Here is a 19,181-nt window from a genome sequence, read left to right as displayed (position 1 = left end):
CGGCACCACTTGTGTCTAACTAGAGAGATACTCCCTAGATTAAAACACACACATGAAAGCTTTTGCGACAGCAGTTCTCAAACTATGGTGGAAATTTTACTCCGGGTGTGAACAATTCACGAGTAATGAAATTAAGGAAGACTAAAATGCAACCCAAGACACATTTTCATACGTTTTGTTGACGTCACTCTAAAGTTTTCAAAGAGTAGGCGAAAATCACGCTCTGACGTTTGTTTGGGTACTTCTGCCCCGCTCGCAATTTCCAGCATCTACCTAGGGATTTTTTACAAAAGTAACTAAATAACGGTATTGACGTTCATTTCAGCTGTCCGAAACAGCTGACTCTTGACACTTCGAATTCATGCGTCATTCAAACTGTCACTCACAGTAAACATGGCTGCGGGGCCGCTCATGTTTATTTTCCTGTGTTTACAAATTTACGTAAACGGTGAAGTGTACCCCGAAACCGTCTCAAATTCGTTCGAATCTCACGCTTCCGAAATCTCCGCCGTGATCAACCACCTCAACTCGTCCTCTTTCAAAGTCTACAACTACAAAGAAGCCACCCTCTTACATGCGCACACAAAGGTATAATTTTAGCCATGATTTCAGATTTATGTTATGCAAGTCGCGATTAATGAGGTTACTGATAGCGCAATTACGCCTCCTTTTTTCCTAGGCTGATATCACCGAATTAGCTTTAGACGTAAACGTGGAATGCGTAAATAAGTATCCGGACATCCCTTGCACGGAGAAGCTCCTCACGTGCCATGCCTTCGTGCGGAACGCACCTGAAGGCAGCCAGGTGCTCAACGAAGTCAACTGCAAGCCCAAGCCGGAAATTACCGTCGACGAGGCGTCGTACGAACCGCCGACGGGGCCGACAGAGGTGGAGGTCAACGAGGCCAAATCTGTATGATTAGGGACGAAGGTCTGATTTTTTGTGACGGGGGGGCGTTGCAGGTCGCGCTGAGCGGCGAGGCGGTGTCGTCGGAAGTGAGCGAGCCGTTCGTGGCCGTGCGGAAGGACCTGGCGCCCTGTCTGGGGTGCCCGTTTGACGTCAATCCGGACGCGGAGGGCGTGGACGAGTTGGTCGACTTGGCGCTGGAACATGTGGGGACCGAGCGCCCGAATAAACAAGCCCTAGTCAGAGTACTTAAAGTGCAGCAACAAGTAAGTTGATCAAAACAATAAAGAACAAAGTCTAGTTTTATTTCATCATAATCACTTCGTGGTTAAAAAAATACTTTTCGATTAGTTGTCAATCACAAACTTCATTATTTTAGGTTGTCTCAGGTGTTAAATATATCCTAGTCGCGGAATTACGCCCCACCGTGTGCTCCAAAGACTCGAACCTCAACTTAAACGCATGCCCATTAGACCCCAACTCGGAAACGGCCATTTGCGAAATCGTGTATGTGCAAAAACCGTGGATAAGCAAAGCCAAACATATAATCAGTAACAATTGTACCTCTTCGCAAGAGTACGTCAGAGACGACGATAAAAAGTCAGAAATGAGCAACGAAGTTGACGTTAAAGGAACACCGTCTAGACTACCCGTCAGTACTCCTAATTTCGATCGTATCGCGGAAAGTGGCAACCTCGAATTGCCATCTCCTCGATTAAGCGACTTGGAGTCGCAAATTCTCCTAGACTTAGAACAACCAACCCCAACAAAGAAAACCGCACCAAAAGCGGTGGCGCCGTCTCTGGCACCCGAAATCGAAGAAAGATTTGAGATCGATCCTACTCCGGCTTTAGCTTTTCAAACTCCCGACGAAGTCGTAGTTGTCGAAGATGACCCCACAACACCCGAAATTGTGACTGAAAAAGTCGAAGTCAAACCGAAAGAACCAGACAGCTCTGAAGAGAGTAAAAGCTCGTCCGAGGAAGACACTCGGCCTAAACGTTCGGAAGAAAAGACGGACTTTGATTCGAGCGAGTCTAAGGTGAAACAAGCTAACAGTTCTGAAGAAAGCGCAGAAACAGAAACAACCCCAAATCCCGTGGTTTCTGAAGTTAAACAAGCAGACAGTTCTGAAGAAAGCGAAGCGAAAGCTAGACGCCGAAGGGCGATTCCTCAGTTGGAAAAAATTTCGCCGGACGAAAAACCCTTGGTGAAGAATTTAGCCGATTTTGCGGCCGCCGCTCTCGACAATATCGACGACGATAACCACAAACGCATCATCCTGCAGATTTTAGGGGCGAAGAAAATGGTGGGGGATGATGGGGTTTATTACCATTTGATCATGCGCATGGGAGTTTCACGTTGTCTGGAAGATAAACCTCCGAATCTTTTCGAAAACTGCCGCGAGAAATTGTTTGAGAATTACACGAAGATTTGCAAAGTACAAGTCTACGTGAACGACGATTTTACCACCCCGAAAGTAGTCAAGTCGCAGTGTCAGAATATCAAGCGTGATAAGAACGACAGTAATCGAACAAACTACAGCAGATTTAGACGCGGCTTCGATCCTAAGCGATATGAAGTCACAAACGCTAGACTGAAGCGACAAATACCAGGTGGACACAATCCGATTAGTAAAGACGACGAAGACGTGAAAAAGTATTTGGAAAGTGGCTTAACGCACATTGACAGTCAATCAGACCACGACAACAAATACAAAGTCCACGATGTTATCTCGGCCACGTTGCAGGTCGTCGCTGGGTTCATCTATCGCATCCAAGCAAAAATAATTCTGTCCGACTGTAAAAAAACCTCTGTGACGAATAGAAACGAGTGCGATAGTCTAAAAAACGCGCAACCCAAGACTTGCAATTTTGTCGTTTTCGAGACGCTTTTTGACGGCCGCCTGACGAACATAACGTGTGGTAGCGAATCATATGCGTACAACGAAAAACCAGAACCGAGTACTGCTAGAAACAAAAGACAAGCAGTCGGTGAAGAATATGAACCGTCTGGGGATCACGATCTGGTCGATGAGTACTTGGAGGACGGTTTGAGCCAATTGGATGCTCAGTCGTACCAAGAGAACAAGTACAAAGTTCACGAAGTACTTTCAGTCACTAAACAAGTCGTCGCCGGACACATTTACAAGATCAAAGCGAAAGTCGTACTCACGGATTGCAAGAAAACATTGACGAGTCAAAGACGCACTTGTGGTGCTTTAAAAGGTGCACAACCGAGAATCTGCAACTTCAAAATTTACGAAGCTTTGTGGATTCCTAACAGTCGTCGCATCAACTTCACTTGCGAAGATGACGAAACGGATGCTCTGTTGGCGTACTCCAGAAATACCGAACTTCTTGGGAACGACGACACGAGTGTTCATTTCGCGCTGTTTAATCATTTCATCGCTAAGTACAATAAGAAATATAGTAAGAGGGAGTTCAAGTATAGGTTTAAAGTCTTCAGCGACAATCTGTACCACATAAGGCTGCTAAATCGGTACGAGCAAGGTACCGCCATGTACGGCATAACGCAATTCACGGATATGACGCAGAAGGAGTTTTCCAAGTCGTTGGGTCTACGTATGGATTTGCGTAACGAGAACGAGCCGCCACTGGCGCAAGCAAAAATACCCGATGTTGAGATTCCTACCGAGTTCGATTGGAGGAAGAAGGGGGCCGTGACTGAGGTGAAGAATCAAGAGCAGTGTGGAAGCTGCTGGGCGTTCAGCGTCACGGGCAACGTGGAGGGACAATATGCCATCAAGCATGGAAAGTTGTTGGAGTTTTCGGAGCAGGAGTTAGTGGATTGTGACACGGATGACCAGGGGTGCAACGGAGGTCTAATGGATAACGCTTACAGGTTTGTACTCCAATATAGTACAAGAAAGGTTTCAACCTGTGAGTTTATTACAGACAAATCGAGAAACTGGGTGGTTTGGAGACCGAAAAGGACTACCCTTATGACGCCCAAGATGAGACTTGCCACTTCAACAAAAGTCTAGCAAGGGTGCAACTCAGCGGCGCCCTTAATATTAGTCACGACGAAGGAGATATGGCGAAGTGGCTGGTGGCGAATGGACCCATTTCCATTGCTATTAACGCTAACGCTATGCAGTTCTACTTCGGGGGGATTTCTCACCCCTTCAAATTTTTGTGTAGTCCGAAGAATCTAGACCATGGGGTGCTTATCGTCGGGTATGGAGTACACAGTAAGTAATCACTCGTCAATCTTTCTTTCAATCCGTATTTTGTATCAGTCCAGAGTCAATTGCGTCAAATTCATTCCTCTTTTCTTTAATTTAAGCATATCCACTTTTCAACAAAACTCTGCCGTTCTGGATAGTGAAAAACTCTTGGGGAACAAGTTGGGGCGAACAAGGTTACTATAGAGTCTATAGGGGAGATGGTACTTGTGGATTGAACCAAACTCCTTCTAGTGCCATCGTAGTTTAAGTAGATTAAATAGTTCAGACATATCGCAAATCAACGAATGTGATATTTTGTAATCTAGGAATCTCTGTACTTGCGAACGACGGTTATGTAAATATATAGTTGATCCTGCCGTCGTGAGCTGCCAATGTCTCTCTCCAGTTTTTAAATTTTTTCAAGCTTTGTTGCTTTATAGTTTGTTATATATTTTATTTTAGATGATTTTATTATTAACCTTTTGTTACCCAGTGGATGTCTTCTACTGTATAGAACGATTTTATTTTTGACTAACTAATAAATACTCGTAGGTGTCGTTAGTAGTTTTGCAGTTTTAGAAGTAGACATAGGCTCTACCACACCTCAAGAAAATTTCAATTTTAAAAGATATGCAACTTGTAAAACACCCATGCTACCTCGTTATGACAGCTGCCACTCATCTCTAAGGGTTAAAATCGTTTACTTCGTTTACAATAAGTAACTAGTTTTATTACTGCTATTGTCAGCGGGCGAAGTGTATCCCAACTTGCAGGTAGAGCAGAGTAAGGAACTAAAATATTTATCTACTATGAAAGAAAACAAACAATATTTCTTAGCTTACGTTAGAGAAGTAAAAACGCAAAAACACGTCTACTGATATATAAAAATTGCCATTTTGTAATATTAGTTTCAAAAGTTTTGAGCGATATTTGACAGGTGTATGACGTCATCGATAATATTTTAAATGGCACCTCCTACCTTTTTTTAGCATAAAGTCCCTTGAAAGAGAATTTTTGATATGCGGTTTAACCTAATTTACTATCATAAGAAAAGAAAAAAGCCAAATGTGTGTTTTAAAATAAATTAATAAAATCATTGTCAGAGACTTTTGAGATCTTTACTCGCAATACACACAACAAAAAAATGCTTGTTCATATATATAATTCCGACCATAATTCTTCCTCTTATTTTTAAATTCCTGCTTCTATAAAAATTCGTACGTGTTGGGCATATTCTGTAAGTAGGTAGAAAAGTAAAATTAAATTTCCAAGAATATTTTATTGTAGGTACGAAGGTTCGTCATTGTGAGTATTTCTTAGTAATCTTGGAATTTTTCAACCCGAAATCTTAGAAATTTAGGTAGGTACATACCTAGTTACCTCTCGGAATGTATTTTGAATGAAGCAAATTGGTGGAAGAACTTCTCTCGCCTCTGAAATACAATAAAACAAACACAGCTTTTTCGAAAAATTATAAAATTTGATTATGCGAATTTTATTTTTTTTTATGAGAACCCGGATATGTTAAAATTTTGTCCAAAAATTCTAGATGTCTAGGGTGAAAATTCTACACGGATTTACACACCACAAGTGCAGGAGTATCTAATTTTATCAAATTTAAAAAACTTTGTATTATAAATTTTGGAGATGACGTCATACCATTGGTGGTGGAGATGATTTGCCAAATTTTAGTTAGCGTTTAACCATCTACATGATATTTCTAATATACATATAAAATATGACAATAATCGATCCAGTAGTTTCGGAGAACACTTGTCTAATAAAAAATGGATACAGACACCAGACAGACAGATAGACAGACGGACATACGAAAACGCGAGACCACTTTTTTCGTACTCTAGAGGTCATGACACGTCGAGAAATTAGTACTGGACGTAGAATTGTTGACATAGGCCACTTATTAACAACACTGAAATCAATCAGTACTTTAGATAATATTGAAATAACTCATGAAAATTGTTATCGTTTAAAAATTGTTTTCTACTACAAATTTCATATGTACGGAATATTCGGTAATCTTTGTACTGAACCTGAAAATCATATATACAAAGTCAATTATGCAGCTATTTGTGGAGCTAGATCAATGGGCGTAGGTTATTCTCAAATTTCAGAATTTTGTTCAGCTCTAGATATGCCTCAAATACCCCAGGCGACATATCGTAAAGCCGAGGCTAGAGTTCTAAAGAGCATCGAAGCACTTTTCGAAGAACAAACCAAAACGCAGGTAAAGAAGAGTACCGATTAGCTGTGAAGGCGAGGGAGGTAGATAATGATTGCGTCCCATATACTACCGTTACAATGCACTGTCTGGGGTAGGAGGTATAATTGGTGCCAGAACTAAAAAAATACTTTATGTAGGAGTCAAAAACAAACTTTGTAGTTTCTGTAAAATCTATATGAAACAGAAAAAAGAAATTCCAACACATACATGTTTTAAAAACTGTGAGCAAACATCTATGTCCATGGAAGTTTCAGAGGGATTTACTTTAGATACTTTATAGGAGAATTATAGGCGACGAGGATAGTAGCGTATTAAAAAAAGTTCGGGCTGCAAAACTAAATGATGCATATTATTTTATAGAAAAAATTGAATGTTGAAATCACATACTTCGTAATTATTGTTCCAAAATTAGAGAAATAGTTAAAACAACGAAAGCAGATATCACTATTAAAAATGTTTTTAAAAATAGTATTCTAAAATTTAGAACAGCTATTATAAATGCTATTAAATTTAGCAAAAATGAGCCTCTTCCTTCTTTTCCAGCGTATATTTGGCAATCACGAACAATGTGCAAGTTATTTTTGTTATAAAAGTGGACAGTCAAATGATATTTTATTTTCTACTTTCGCAAATGGTGTTTTATACGAACCTTACAAACAAGTTTTAAATAGAATTGCAACTTCGTCGTCTAGTTTACTTTTTGATATTGAGAACAATGCTGTGGAATGCTACAATTCTGTCGTTAATAAATTTGTGGGAGGAAAAAGAATAAGTTTTTAAGTTTTTCTGCACGAGGATCGTATCAAGGGTGATGCTTTGCTGCGGCAATAAGTTATAATAATAAGGGTACGTTCCTAATACCGTTATTCAAAAAAAAAAAAATTAAGGAGGCCAATGTTAGTATACGAAGGCGTTTGTGGAACAAAAATTGAAAAAAACAAAAACGATTAATAAAACTAAAACCTCTATTAAAAAATTGCGTATCCGAAGTCTGGATTCCGGTAAAAATAATATCGTCAACGATGAACAAACGAAAACGAAGTGTATGAAAGAAAAAAATCGGATTTATTAATAAAGCTGTCACAGAGTAACGTAAATGCTATTGAAAAAGGTACTTGTGGTCAGCGAATGTGTAGGGAATGGAGTAAAGAAAGGACAAAATGAGAGACGGAATTAACATCGCAAATACCGTTAAAAGTATTGTGCATTCCGATAAAACTTTATGAAAAAATTGCCCAAGTCTATATAATTTGCTATTGACAATGAAGAAAAGGCCAAAGAAAAATTTGAAGCTCTAACAAATTTGAAAAAAATTTTTAGGAGCTTCTCCAGATGGGTTAATAAATTCTAATTCAATTGCAGAGATTAAATGTTCATATGCGGCTTGTAGTAAAAATATTAAAGAGCTATTAAAAATAAAATCATTAATTTATTGTTCAATAAATGCAGTTATTACAATTACCTAGTTTGAACCCGAACCACAACTATAGGTATGTATCAGGTATAACAGGGTCCAGTGCATATCCTTCTTAATGCTATTGTCAGGTACTTCAAAGGGTGGTCAAATAAGCTTAAGGTATTTAAAAGGTGCTCTATTGTATGGGCCATAAATTACAGCTTACCGCCTCAGCTAATATTTTGGGTTGCCTAACTTACCAAAATTTGCCCAAAATGCTTTGCAGTTTTTTTACAATAACTAGAAGAAGTAAAACTTTAACAGAAAACGAAGAATGGCGCCTAAAGTAGAAAAAAAATCTCTATCACCTCGATATTTTTTAAAAGCACACCGAGTTATAGTTTTCGCTAAAAATCCGCTGGGGTTTTACGCACTTTATTTTTTATTTTAAAAACTGCTACGTTTTTTAAAAAATACAAGACTCTTCCTTAAAGATTTTTATGTCATGAGCACGCACATGTATCGCCCTGCTCTTCAACTGTTAAAATAAAGGCGCAAAATGGGTTGGCGTTTTGCCTTATTTTGGCATCTTTTAATGACTGTGTGGCGGAGCCTTAATCTTTCGTGCTTCGTAGGTGACGGTTTCTTTGCCGTTAGGCGCATCGTTGTCGTCAGACAGAGTTGAATAAGCCGTAGTTCTGATAGTTTTACCATGGACTAGAAAACACTTAGATACAGACGTCACAATCTTTGACTATTTATGTTCACAGTTCTCCAAAAAAGAAATACACTCTTGGATTACCGAGTCGCGTAGGACGATCATGTGCTTAGCAACGTTCTCGATAAGACTTAAGAAACACCGCTTGGTATAGAACCAAGTGTCAGTACCTAGTTTTCTTGTTTTTTTTTTTTCAATTTTTCGATATTTCAATTTTTGATTTTCCGATTATACAGTTGTACAATTTTCCGATTTCTCATTTATCCGATTTTTCAATTTGTCATTTTTTGGTTTTTATTTTTATTTTTTATTTTTAGCAAGTGCTGACCCCACCCACCCATGGTTTATTTTCTTAGAAGAATAAGTCATCTGCCAAAATCAGTCTCATCTTGACAAGTACTAGCCCCGCCCACCCACCCTTATTTTCCTAAAGAATATGTCATTTGCAAAAATCAGCCTCATGCTTGCCAAGATAAGATTGATTTTGGCAGATGACCTACTCTTCTAAGAAAACAAGGGGTGGGTGGGTGGGGCTAATACCTTTTACAAATACTAGCCTGGCCCACCCGTCTCTTATTTTCTTAGAGGGTAGGGTATTTGGCAAGTACTACCATTTTCAATTCTTCAGTTTTTCGAGTTTTCAGTTTTTTGCTTTTCGACTTTTTGATTTCTCTAGTTTTCGATATTCATTGTAGCTTTTCGATATTTGTTTTTTTTTACTTTTCCATTTTAAATTTTTCAATTCTTCGGTTTTTCGATTTTTCAATTTTTTACTTTTCGTTATTTCGTTTTTCAATTTTCCAATACTTCGATTTTCGATATTCTAATTTTCAATTTTTTTTGTTTCAATTTCTCGATTTTTCTTTTTTTCCATTGTTCGATTTCAAATTTTCAATTAAAGAAGTCTGGAATTTTTGGTCTTTCTATCGAAAAATCTAAAATTTAAAAATCGAAAAACTGAAAAATCGACAAGTCGAAATTCCAGAATTTAAAAAAATTGAAAAATCGAAACATTGAAAAATTGGAAAATCGAAAAACCGAGAAATCCAAAAATCGAAACATCGAGAAATAGAAAAAAATGAATAATTTTAAAAAAGAAAAATTAAAACATCTAAAAGTTGAAAAAACACTGAGAAATCGAAGTATAAAACTGTGGAAAATTTGAAAAATCTAAAGTTTAACGAAAAATTGAAAATCCAAAAAGTAAAAAAGGGGTGGAACCCAAAAACTGCAAACTGAAAAATTCAAAAATTAGAAAATCGACGAATTGGAATCGATTGGCCTGAAATTTGAAAATTTGAATAAACGAAAAATTGGAAAATCGAAAGAAACAACAAAAATTAAGGAAATGAAAAAACAAAAAATTGCGATATAAAATCGAGAAAATGAAAAATAAAAAATCAGGAAAATGCAAAATCAAAATCGGGGAGTTGAAAAATTGAAAAAGGGAAAAATTAAAAATCGAAAATGTGAAAAATGAGAAATTGTAATATTGAAAAATTGGAAAATTTGGAAGTCGATAAATTGTAAAATTGTAAAAAGTGAAAATCAAACTTGAAAATTTGAAGAAAAATTGAAAAAACCTGAAAATTTGAAAAATTGAATAACCGAAAAATTGTAAAATCGAAAGAAACAACAAAAAATAAAAGAAATGAAAAAACGAAAAATTGTGATGATATAAAATCGAAAAAGTGAAAATTGAAAATCGGGAAAATGAAAAATAAAAATCGGAAACAAAAAATTGAGAAACTGAAAAATCGAAAAATGAAAATTGAAAAATTGCCAAATTGAAAAACTGATGCAAACCGAAAAATTGAAAATTTTGGAAGTCGAGAAATTGTAAAATTGAAAAAGCGAAAATAAAAACGAAAAATTACAAAATGAAAACTTGAAAAATCTTAAGAATCGAAAAAGTGAAAAATCAAAAAAAAAGAAATATGTATTATGAAATAGAAATACCCACCCGCCCTTTGTTTTATTAAGAAAGTAGATCATTTGCCAAAATCAGTCTTATCGTAGTGCGTACTACTAGATTCTTCAGTTTTTCGATTTTTCAACTTTCGAATTCTTCAATTTCTCGCTTTTTAAATTTACAATTTTTTGATTTGTCTTTCGATTTTTAATTTCTCTGGTCAACTGAAAAAACGATTTTATTTTTGACTAACTAATAAATACTCATAGGTGTCGTTAGTAGTTTTGCAGTTTTAGAAGTAGACATTTAATCTTTCGTGCTTCGTAGGTGACGGTTTCTTTGCCGTTAGGCGCATCGTTGTCGTCAGACAGAGTTGAATAAGCCGTAGTTCTGATAGTTTTACCATGCACTAGAAAACACTTAGATACAGACGTCACAATCTTTGACTACTTACGTTCACAGTTCTCCAAAAAAGAAATACACTCTTGGATTACAGAGTCGCGTAGGACGATCATGTGCTTAGCAACGTTCTCGATAAGACTTAAGAAACACCGCTTGGTATAGAACCAAGTGTCAGTACCTAGTTTTCTATAAGGTTCTAACGACTTCATCACTCGTGAAATCCCAAATTCGTAGTTACCTTTAGAACAATACAGAGTACTAAACCGAGAATTACTTAAGTCGTCGAAACGTGAAATTTACCCTATAACTAAATTGACGATACAGTGATGAAAATACTTCTTCTCTGGTTCCTCAAACGCCATCTGGTCTTCTTCCTTCTCGATCTTTCGCATGAGCTCTTCAGCTTCCTCGTTCTGCGACGTCATAATGTACGACACGCACAAATTAGCAAGAACTATGGGATTAACATTCAAAATCTACAACTTCTGTGTGTTAATTAGCACTTAACACCGTCCAGAAAGTACCTCAGAGTAGCTCTTCTTAACCAAAGGCTCGTAAAAACCCGTAGCTTCCTTAAACTTATTCTCTTGCATGAAAAGCACGTGAGCCACGTTCAACCTCCACGTGTCATTATCATTACAAAACTCCACACTCTTGCGAAAAATTTTCTCCACTTGTTGATAGTTCTCCAAGTCCCAGTAGATCTTCGCTTGCGCCATCAACACCGGAATATACCTATCCAAAACCTCTTCGTACTCCATCACCGTTTTCTTAACCATCTCTGTATCATTCCGGTTGCGGTGTTCCTGCACTTGCTTCGTCAATTTCCGCAAAAGCTCGGTATGGCGACTCGCCAGTTCATCTAGTTTCTGATAGGCTTCACTCGGCGATGTCTGCTGAGTGATAATAGCGTCCAAAAAGTCATACAAATACTAAAAACAACACAATTAAAAACTAAAAACCACCCCTAAATCAGTCCGTACAGTCGTTAGATACTTATAAGTCAAGTGTGCATTTTCGGCCAAAATATCAGCTGCCAGGTCGTAACATTCGTGTTGACAGTACAAAAGCAAAAGATTCGCAAAGGTTTCAGGTGGAAATGGATTCTGCTGCAATAGAAATTGCAATTTCTCGAACCCTTCAGTCGGGTTTTGTTCGAAATTCATCAGAGCTTGATTGTGAAGGGTGACGGCGTCGAGTTCGTACTCTGCCCGTGGGGGCATGTCGGTGAGGGCTTCGCGAGCTGCCTCCACTACAACAAATTATTATGGAGGGTTACCAAGGGTTTAAAAATTACTGTTTTTGAGTTGGTACTCGATCGCGGCTTTCAGATTGAAGGCTTCGGTTAGGGCTGTTTCGTGAAGGGTGAGGGTGTTGCCGACTGAGCGGACCTCTATGCCTTCAGTTTGCATACCGATGCTGAGTTCGGGGTGGTCCCGTATACCGCGTTCGATGATATCAGCTATTTGAAAATACGATTAGTGGAAGGAAGTGGTGGAAATAAGGTAGGTAGTAGTACCGCAGTATTTGAGTGCAGGCCCGTACTCCTTGAGTCGGTAGTAGCACAAAGCAATATTGTAACCCAAGTATGGCTTGAAGCCTTGGTTCTGGAGAGCTGTGGTGAACTTGGCGAGAGCCTGTTCATAGTTTTCATCCTAAAACAAGTAAATACATTTCGTGGAAACTACGTACTTTAATATTTTTACTTACTTTGTATAGTAGACACCCTAAATTAACTTCTTTATCCGGGTCGTCACTAGGACAAGTATTAATCAAACTCTTGGCCGAAAGAACGTCCTCCTGGCTGTATTTTATAGCAGCTTGGAGCTTAACCACTTGTCCTTTGTATTCCGGATCATCAACGACCTTTTTAGTCACTTGAAAAGACTCATCATAGAGACAGGCCTGATACAAAGCCTGCGCATAATATAATTTATAATCATTATTATCAGGGTACATTTGCGTCAATTGTTCATAATAACCGGCCGCATTATTAAAGTCTTGAATGTAAAAGTAACAATACGCCAACAATGAAAGTCCGGCCCTGGTCGAACTGGACTCGGGAATGCCGTGCAGGATTTTGATAGCGTCGGCGAAGCGGTTGTCTTTGATCTGTAAAAAACAGTCAGAGGGGGCTTACGGAGTCATGGGGCTCACCAGGGTGTACACAGTCTTGGTAAAATCGCCGTCTTTGATAACGTTGGCCGAAAACATTTTCCCGTTTGGGGTGGTGCGAACGATGTACACAAACGGTTGCCATAGAAACGAAAATTGTAAATATTGAGTGGCGCAACTGAAAAAAATGAGTGCAAGTCAGCCCCGTAGCTAGAAAACTTATTCAGGGGGGGCAAGTTTGTCGACAGAGGGGGCTTCATGTAAATATTTATATTTTAATAATACACTCAGATAACTACTTTACTTTTTCTGAGTTTTTATATTTGAAGGAACATTAAAATAATTGGAAACGTCGATTTTTCACGCTAAATTTTCGTAAAAACCTGTCGAAGTCCAAAAAATTAGTACGGTACTTGGTTAAAATGCTGGTTAAAACAGATAATGTAGATTCACAAACAGCTGTACTGCATCCAAAAATTTGTGTAGTGACCATATAGGTAACATCCAATTTGTTTGAGTTTATTTTTTTGCATGTTTAGTACATATTTTAAAAATCCGACTTCGAAACCAAATATTTCGAAAATTTTGGTACGGAACCATGAACTCGTCATGTTTTTTTAAACTCGTCGAGATGTGTATTTCAGAATTTTTTGTCAACTTTAACAAAAGCTCAATTTTTGGAAACCCATATAAAATTTTTGACTTTTCCCAAGCATTTTCGAAAATTACCAAAAGAATTCCTTTGTTCATCTCGATTTCTTCCAAAAATCGTTTTGGATTCAATTTTTTTGAAAATTCTTACATTTTTTGCAGAATCGACGGAAGAAAAATGGCAATTTTTGAGAACCTGTATCAAATTTTTGACTTTTTTCAAGCACGTTCGAAATTACCAAAAGGGATTCCTTTATTGATTTCGATCTCCAGATCTTGTTTTTGGTTGTTTTTTCGAAAATTCGTACAATTTTTCCATAATCGCCAAAAGAAATATGGTAATTTTTGAGAAATTTTGAAAATTCCAGCTCGAAACCGAGTATTTCGAAAATTTTGATCCGGAACCTTGAACCTGTCATGTTTTTTTAAGCTCGTCGAAATCTATATTTCAGAATTTTTTGTCAACTTTTACGAAAGTTCAATTTTTGAAAACCCATATAAAATTTTTGGCTTTTCCCAAGCATTTTCGAAAATTACCAAAAGAGATTCCTTTGTTCATCTCGATTTCCAGAAATCGTTTTGGATTCAATTTTTTTGAAAATTCTAACTTTTTTTCCAGAATCGACGGGAGAAATATGGCAATTTTTGAGAACCTGTGTCAAATTTTTGACTTTTTTTCAAGCACGTTCGAGATTACCAAAAGGGATTCCTTTATTGATTTCGATCTCCAGATGTTGTTTTTGGTTGTTTTTTCGAAAATGCGTACAATTTTTCCACAATCGCCAAAAGAAATATGGTAATTTTTGAGAAATTTTGAAAATTCGAGCTCGAAACCGAGTATTTCGAAAATTTTGATCCGGAACCATGAACCTGTCATGTTTTTTTAAGCTCGTCCAAATCAATATTTCAGAATTTTTTGTCAACTTTTACGAAAGTTCAATTTTTGAAAACCCATATAAAATTTTTGACTTTTCCCAAGCATTTTCAAAAATTATCAAAAGAGACTCCTTTTTTCATCTCGATTTCCAAAAATCGTTTTGGATTCAATTTTTTTGAAAATTCTTACAATTTTTCCAGAATCGACGGAAGAAATATGGCAATTTTTGAAAACCTGTATCAAATTTTTGACTTTTTTCAAGCACGTTCGAGATTACCAAAAGGGATTCCTTTATTGATTTCGATCTCCAGATGTTGTTTTTGGTTTTATTTGGTTGTAAAGTCGTAAAATTTTTCAGCAATCGCCAAACGAAATGTAATTTTTGAACTTTGAAACCGAATGTTTCGAAAATCTTGATCTGGGACCATCTAGACCTTGTGTTTTTTGATTGAGCTCGTCGAGATCAACATTTCAGATTTTTTTGTGGATTTTTAGTCAACTTCAACAAAAGCTAAATTTTTGAAAATTTATAAAATGTTTATGACTTTTCCCAACCGTTTTCGAAAATCAGCAAAAGGGATCGCTTTATCGATTTCGATCTCCAAATGTTGTTTTTGGTTTTATTTTCTCGAAAATTTGTACAATTTTTGCAAAGCCGCCAAAAGAAATGTAATTTTTGAGAAATTTTGAAATGTCCACTTTGAAACCGAATTTTTCGAAAATCTTGGTCTGGGACCATCAAGACCTTATGTTTTTGGATTAAGCTCATCGAGATCTACATCTCGGAATTTTTTGTTGATTTTTTGTTAATTTCAACAAAAGCTCAATTTTTGAAAATCCATATACATTTTTTGACTTTTCCCAAGCATCTTCGAAAATTAGCAAAAGGGATCTCTTTATTGATTTCGATCTACAGATGTTATTTTTGGTTTTATTTTTTTGATATTTCGTCGAATTTTTCCACAATCGCATAAAGAAATAACTTTTTTTTAAGTCACTTTTGAGATTTTTTAGAAATTTTAGGTAGAACCCAATATTTCGTAAATTTTGCTCCGGGAGCATGAACATGTTTTTCGATTAAGCTCATCGAGATCTATATTTCAGAATTTTTTGTCAACTCTAACAAAAGCTCAATTTTTGAAAACTAAATAAATTTTGACTTTTCTTAGCATTTCCAAAAATTACTGAAAGTCATTCTTTTATTTATTTCAATCTTCAGATGTTGTTTTTGGTTTTATTTGATCGAAAATTTGTAAAATTTTTCTAGAATCGTCAAAAGAAATAGGAGTATAATTTTTGAGAAATTTTAAAAAGTCGACTTGGAAACCGAATAGCAGCAAGACCTTATGTTTTTTGACTAAACTCGTCGAGATCTACATCTCAGAATTTTTTGTAGATTTTCAGCCAATTTCAACAAAAGCTCAATTTTTGAAAATCTATAAAAAAAATTTGACTTTTCCCACGCATTTTCGAAAACTAGCAGAAGGGATCTTTTTATTGATTTCGATCTCCAAATGTTTTTTTTTTTGGTTTTATTTTTTCGAAAATTCGTACAATTTTTCCAGAGCCGCCAAAAGAAATGTAATTTTTGAGAAAGTTTGAAATGTCGACTTTGGAAGCGAATTTTTGAAAAATCTTGGTCTGGGACCATCAAGACCTTATGTTTTTTGATTAAGCTCATTGAGATCTACATCTCAGAATTTTTTGTCGATTTTTTGTCCATTACAATAAAACCTCAATTTTTAGAAAATCCATATAATATTTTTGACTTTTCTCAAGTACATAGTAGGCTATGGAATAAAATGTGACATGTTCATTTTTTTATACGGTCAACATCAACGGTAGGGTGATATTGCCAAATAATATACCCTGTACGAAAATAAAGGGGGGGCGGGTGGGGGGGTGGGGCCAGTTAATATGCTTCGGCAATCGGCATTATATTGAAATTTTATTACTAATTTGAAATTTATAATGTATAAGTCTTCCAGGGGGGCAACCAAAACTGCTAGGGGGGGCTCAGCCCCCTCTTGCCCCCCCGTAGCTACGGGGCTGGTGCAAGTTGAATCAAGGCGGCCTCGTTTTCGCGCCAAGTAGGTCAACCTAGTGACAACAAAATAACCCCGTCGAAGCGACATTAAAAAGAAATTAAAAAATTAAACCTACTATGAAAATTAGTTTAAACCGTTGTGGCGTTTTCCGGTGCTGCGAAAATTCCTAACCGCTGTTTCTATTGAATTTAACCCCGTCTAAAACCGCGACTCGATAGGGAATTCCGTTAGACAAAAACGGTTGGTACCCCCTCCACTCTGATTCATCCGTCACACGCTGAAAAATCGACCACATGCTGGTCGGATTCGCGTGGTGGCGGTCACGTTGTCCATTATCGATTGTCCCAAGGGCGTAGTCGTTATCCCGAATTTGCACAACAATAACCCGAGATGGACGGCAACAAGCTGGAATTGACGGGGAAGCCGACTCCGGACGTGCCCACGAGTTACAAGGCGATCCCCGAGGCTGACATGGAAGGTATGTAATTGCATCAGACTGGTTTTTAAAAATAAAACGAGTCTGCTATTTTCAGAGGAGGCAGTCACTCGACCCAAAAGCTTGGTGAAATCGAAGCCTGCCACTCCAGAGGTGGACGGCGCCGACGAGAAGATGCTACCAAAGGAGGAAGAAGTTAAAGTTTCGCCGAACGAGAAGCAGAACGGCGACGCTAAACTTGACATTGGTGAGTGCTTTTTAATGATGCAAGAGTTGTCGCTTGGGCGTCAGGGTTGCATAATGTGACGCAATAAGAGCAGGATTGTTGTGGAATGCGATTTAGCGCGATAAAGCATAAAAAAGCGCGTGAAATTATGTCATGTGATAAACGTTAATTGTATTGATTAAAACTGTAAAGTTGAAATTTATGGAAGGGGACGGGTTGACAAACTTTGCTTTAAATTTTAACATGTAGCGAAAAATGTCATATGAACTGGTTAAAAAAGCAGAATTATCGTGGTTTATTTCAGGCGAACTCAAAACCGCCTTCGTGGGTCTCACAAAAGAAGAGTTGATGAAATACGCGAATGACCCCTTCTGGGTGCGTCTGCGCTGGTTTCTCTTCATCACGTTTTGGATTCTGTGGGGGTTGATGCTCCTCGGCGCCATTTTGATTATCCTAGCTGCCCCGAAGTGCAACCCTCCACCCCCTAGGACCTGGTGGGAGAAAGGCCCCATCGCCGAGGTCGACCAAGACTCAGACAATTCCGATTCCATTGTACAAAAATTGAAGGATCTCTCTGTCACTGGGGTCATAGTTTCATGGCCTGATGATGCCTACATTGATTTCGACGAAACGCACGATTTCATCAAATCTCTCAAAAAGTACAAAGATGAAGATATTAACGTCATCATGGAAGTGGAAGCGGGCTACTCTCATGTTTGGTTTAATAAGTCTGAGTATAAGGACCCCGAATTCAGCAACTACTATATTTGGCAGCCGCCGAAAGACATGAGTAACGGAGAAGGTCCGCACCCCCCTAATAACTGGGTTTCAATGAATAATAACTCGTCGTGGAAATTCTCGGACAAGAGGAATGAGTATTACTACGCGCCGACGGGGCAGCCCCATCTCAATTTCCGTAATCCGAACGTGACTGACCGCTTTTCTGACATAATTAACAAGTTCCTACGGTATGGAGTCGGAGGGATTAGGTTGAGGGGGGCCTCGAATTTATTGGTGGATGAGAAATTCACGGATGAAGTGAATGTTCAGAACCCTGGTGACTGCGTCCTCAATGATTATTGTTTCTATATTCATTCTCACACAGAGAATCTCAATGATCTAGGACCTTTGTTGAAGAAGTGGCGCGACGTGGTGAAAAATAAAACGGACAACGGGCCGTTTATGATAAGCGAGGATTTGAATGCTAACATTGAGGCTTATAAATTGAATAGTTCCTACATTGTGGATCTTCCACTTCAGTCACATTTTGTCTTCAAGCCAAATATTAACGTTGCCAATATGCTGCACATTGTGAACACCACATTCACTGCTAATAATTTCACGTGGCCGTTGTGGAAAGCCAACTCGAGTAGTGAATGGGACATCGTCACGTATTTACTGCCGGGTACGCCCCTAATAGCCCCAAGTTCTTTGGCGAACAAAGATCTGTTGAAAATACGAGATTCGCCGTCGATTATGAGGGGCTCTTTCAATATGTATTCCATCAACGAGGATACAGTTTTTGCGTTCAGCAGGTGAGTGACTTAAAATAACTTCAATTTTGATTGTTAATTTTTAAATTTGTCATTGCTTCTGGAATTAGATGCAGGTATGTCATTGATTTTTTTAATTTGGAAACTATTCAACAATTGCAATAATTAAATTAATGATTTGTTTGAATTTAGGGTGATGGCGGGCAACCCCGGCATTCTGGTGGCCTTCAACCCTTCAGAAAATCGCACTGTGGTGAACTTCCCGGCGTATGTCCAAGAAATACCACACGACGGCGAAGTCACGGTGTTACTCTTCACCAAGAGTTACAACGAAACTGATATAAGCGTCAACGTGAAGTATGACGCCAAATCAATCCCCATTTCTTCGAAGTCTGCGATCGTGTTATCGTACGTCCCGAAAACTGAATAAATCAACCATGACAGCCAAGACATTCCATAGCTTTTGTTTAATAATGTATTTACGAGAAGTTCAATAAATTTTGAGCGCTTGAAACGACGTATTTTATTATTTTTTAGGTCAATTTAGAAAATTGATTCTTGAAATTGA

The 19,181-nt window shown here is 37.8% G+C and overlaps 3 protein-coding genes across 3 annotated transcripts; 2 read left to right on the top strand and 1 right to left on the bottom strand.

Moving 5' to 3' along the window:
* Positions 1 to 347: 347 nt before the first annotated feature.
* Positions 348 to 4,654, top strand: LOC135126303 (uncharacterized). Its single transcript, XM_064052248.1, has 6 exons — positions 348 to 588; positions 680 to 913; positions 964 to 1,173; positions 1,287 to 3,772; positions 3,826 to 4,121; positions 4,217 to 4,654. Exons 1-6 carry the CDS (start codon positions 394 to 396, stop codon positions 4,363 to 4,365), a joined length of 3,570 nt encoding a protein of 1,189 aa, XP_063908318.1. The 5' UTR covers positions 348 to 393; the 3' UTR covers positions 4,366 to 4,654.
* A 5,426-nt stretch (positions 4,655 to 10,080) lies between these two features.
* Positions 10,081 to 13,051, bottom strand: LOC135126020 (intraflagellar transport protein 70A). Its single transcript, XM_064051809.1, has 9 exons — positions 12,925 to 13,051; positions 12,478 to 12,879; positions 12,287 to 12,422; positions 12,065 to 12,229; positions 11,751 to 12,019; positions 11,292 to 11,699; positions 11,068 to 11,243; positions 10,820 to 11,025; positions 10,081 to 10,774 (listed from the first exon to the last, which is right to left on the bottom strand). The coding sequence occupies exons 1-9, from the start codon at positions 12,979 to 12,981 to the stop codon at positions 10,641 to 10,643; spliced, it is 1,953 nt and encodes a 650-aa protein (XP_063907879.1). The 5' UTR covers positions 12,982 to 13,051; the 3' UTR covers positions 10,081 to 10,640.
* A 3,669-nt stretch (positions 13,052 to 16,720) lies between these two features.
* LOC135126302 (amino acid transporter heavy chain SLC3A1) lies at positions 16,721 to 19,127 on the top strand. The gene is made up of 4 exons (XM_064052247.1): positions 16,721 to 16,936; positions 16,992 to 17,141; positions 17,425 to 18,655; positions 18,806 to 19,127. Exons 1-4 carry the CDS (start codon positions 16,849 to 16,851, stop codon positions 19,041 to 19,043), a joined length of 1,707 nt encoding a protein of 568 aa, XP_063908317.1. The 5' UTR covers positions 16,721 to 16,848; the 3' UTR covers positions 19,044 to 19,127.
* The last annotated feature ends 54 nt before the right edge of the window (positions 19,128 to 19,181 follow it).

Source organism: Zophobas morio, unplaced genomic scaffold (genome assembly GCF_036711695.1).
Source record: "Zophobas morio isolate AGI-343-1 ecotype UQ-CSIRO unplaced genomic scaffold, CSIRO_AGI_Zmor_V1 ptg000010l, whole genome shotgun sequence".
In the NCBI taxonomy this organism is placed as follows: domain Eukaryota; kingdom Metazoa; phylum Arthropoda; class Insecta; order Coleoptera; family Tenebrionidae; genus Zophobas; species Zophobas morio.
This window is presented reverse-complemented; position numbering and strand designations above follow the sequence as displayed.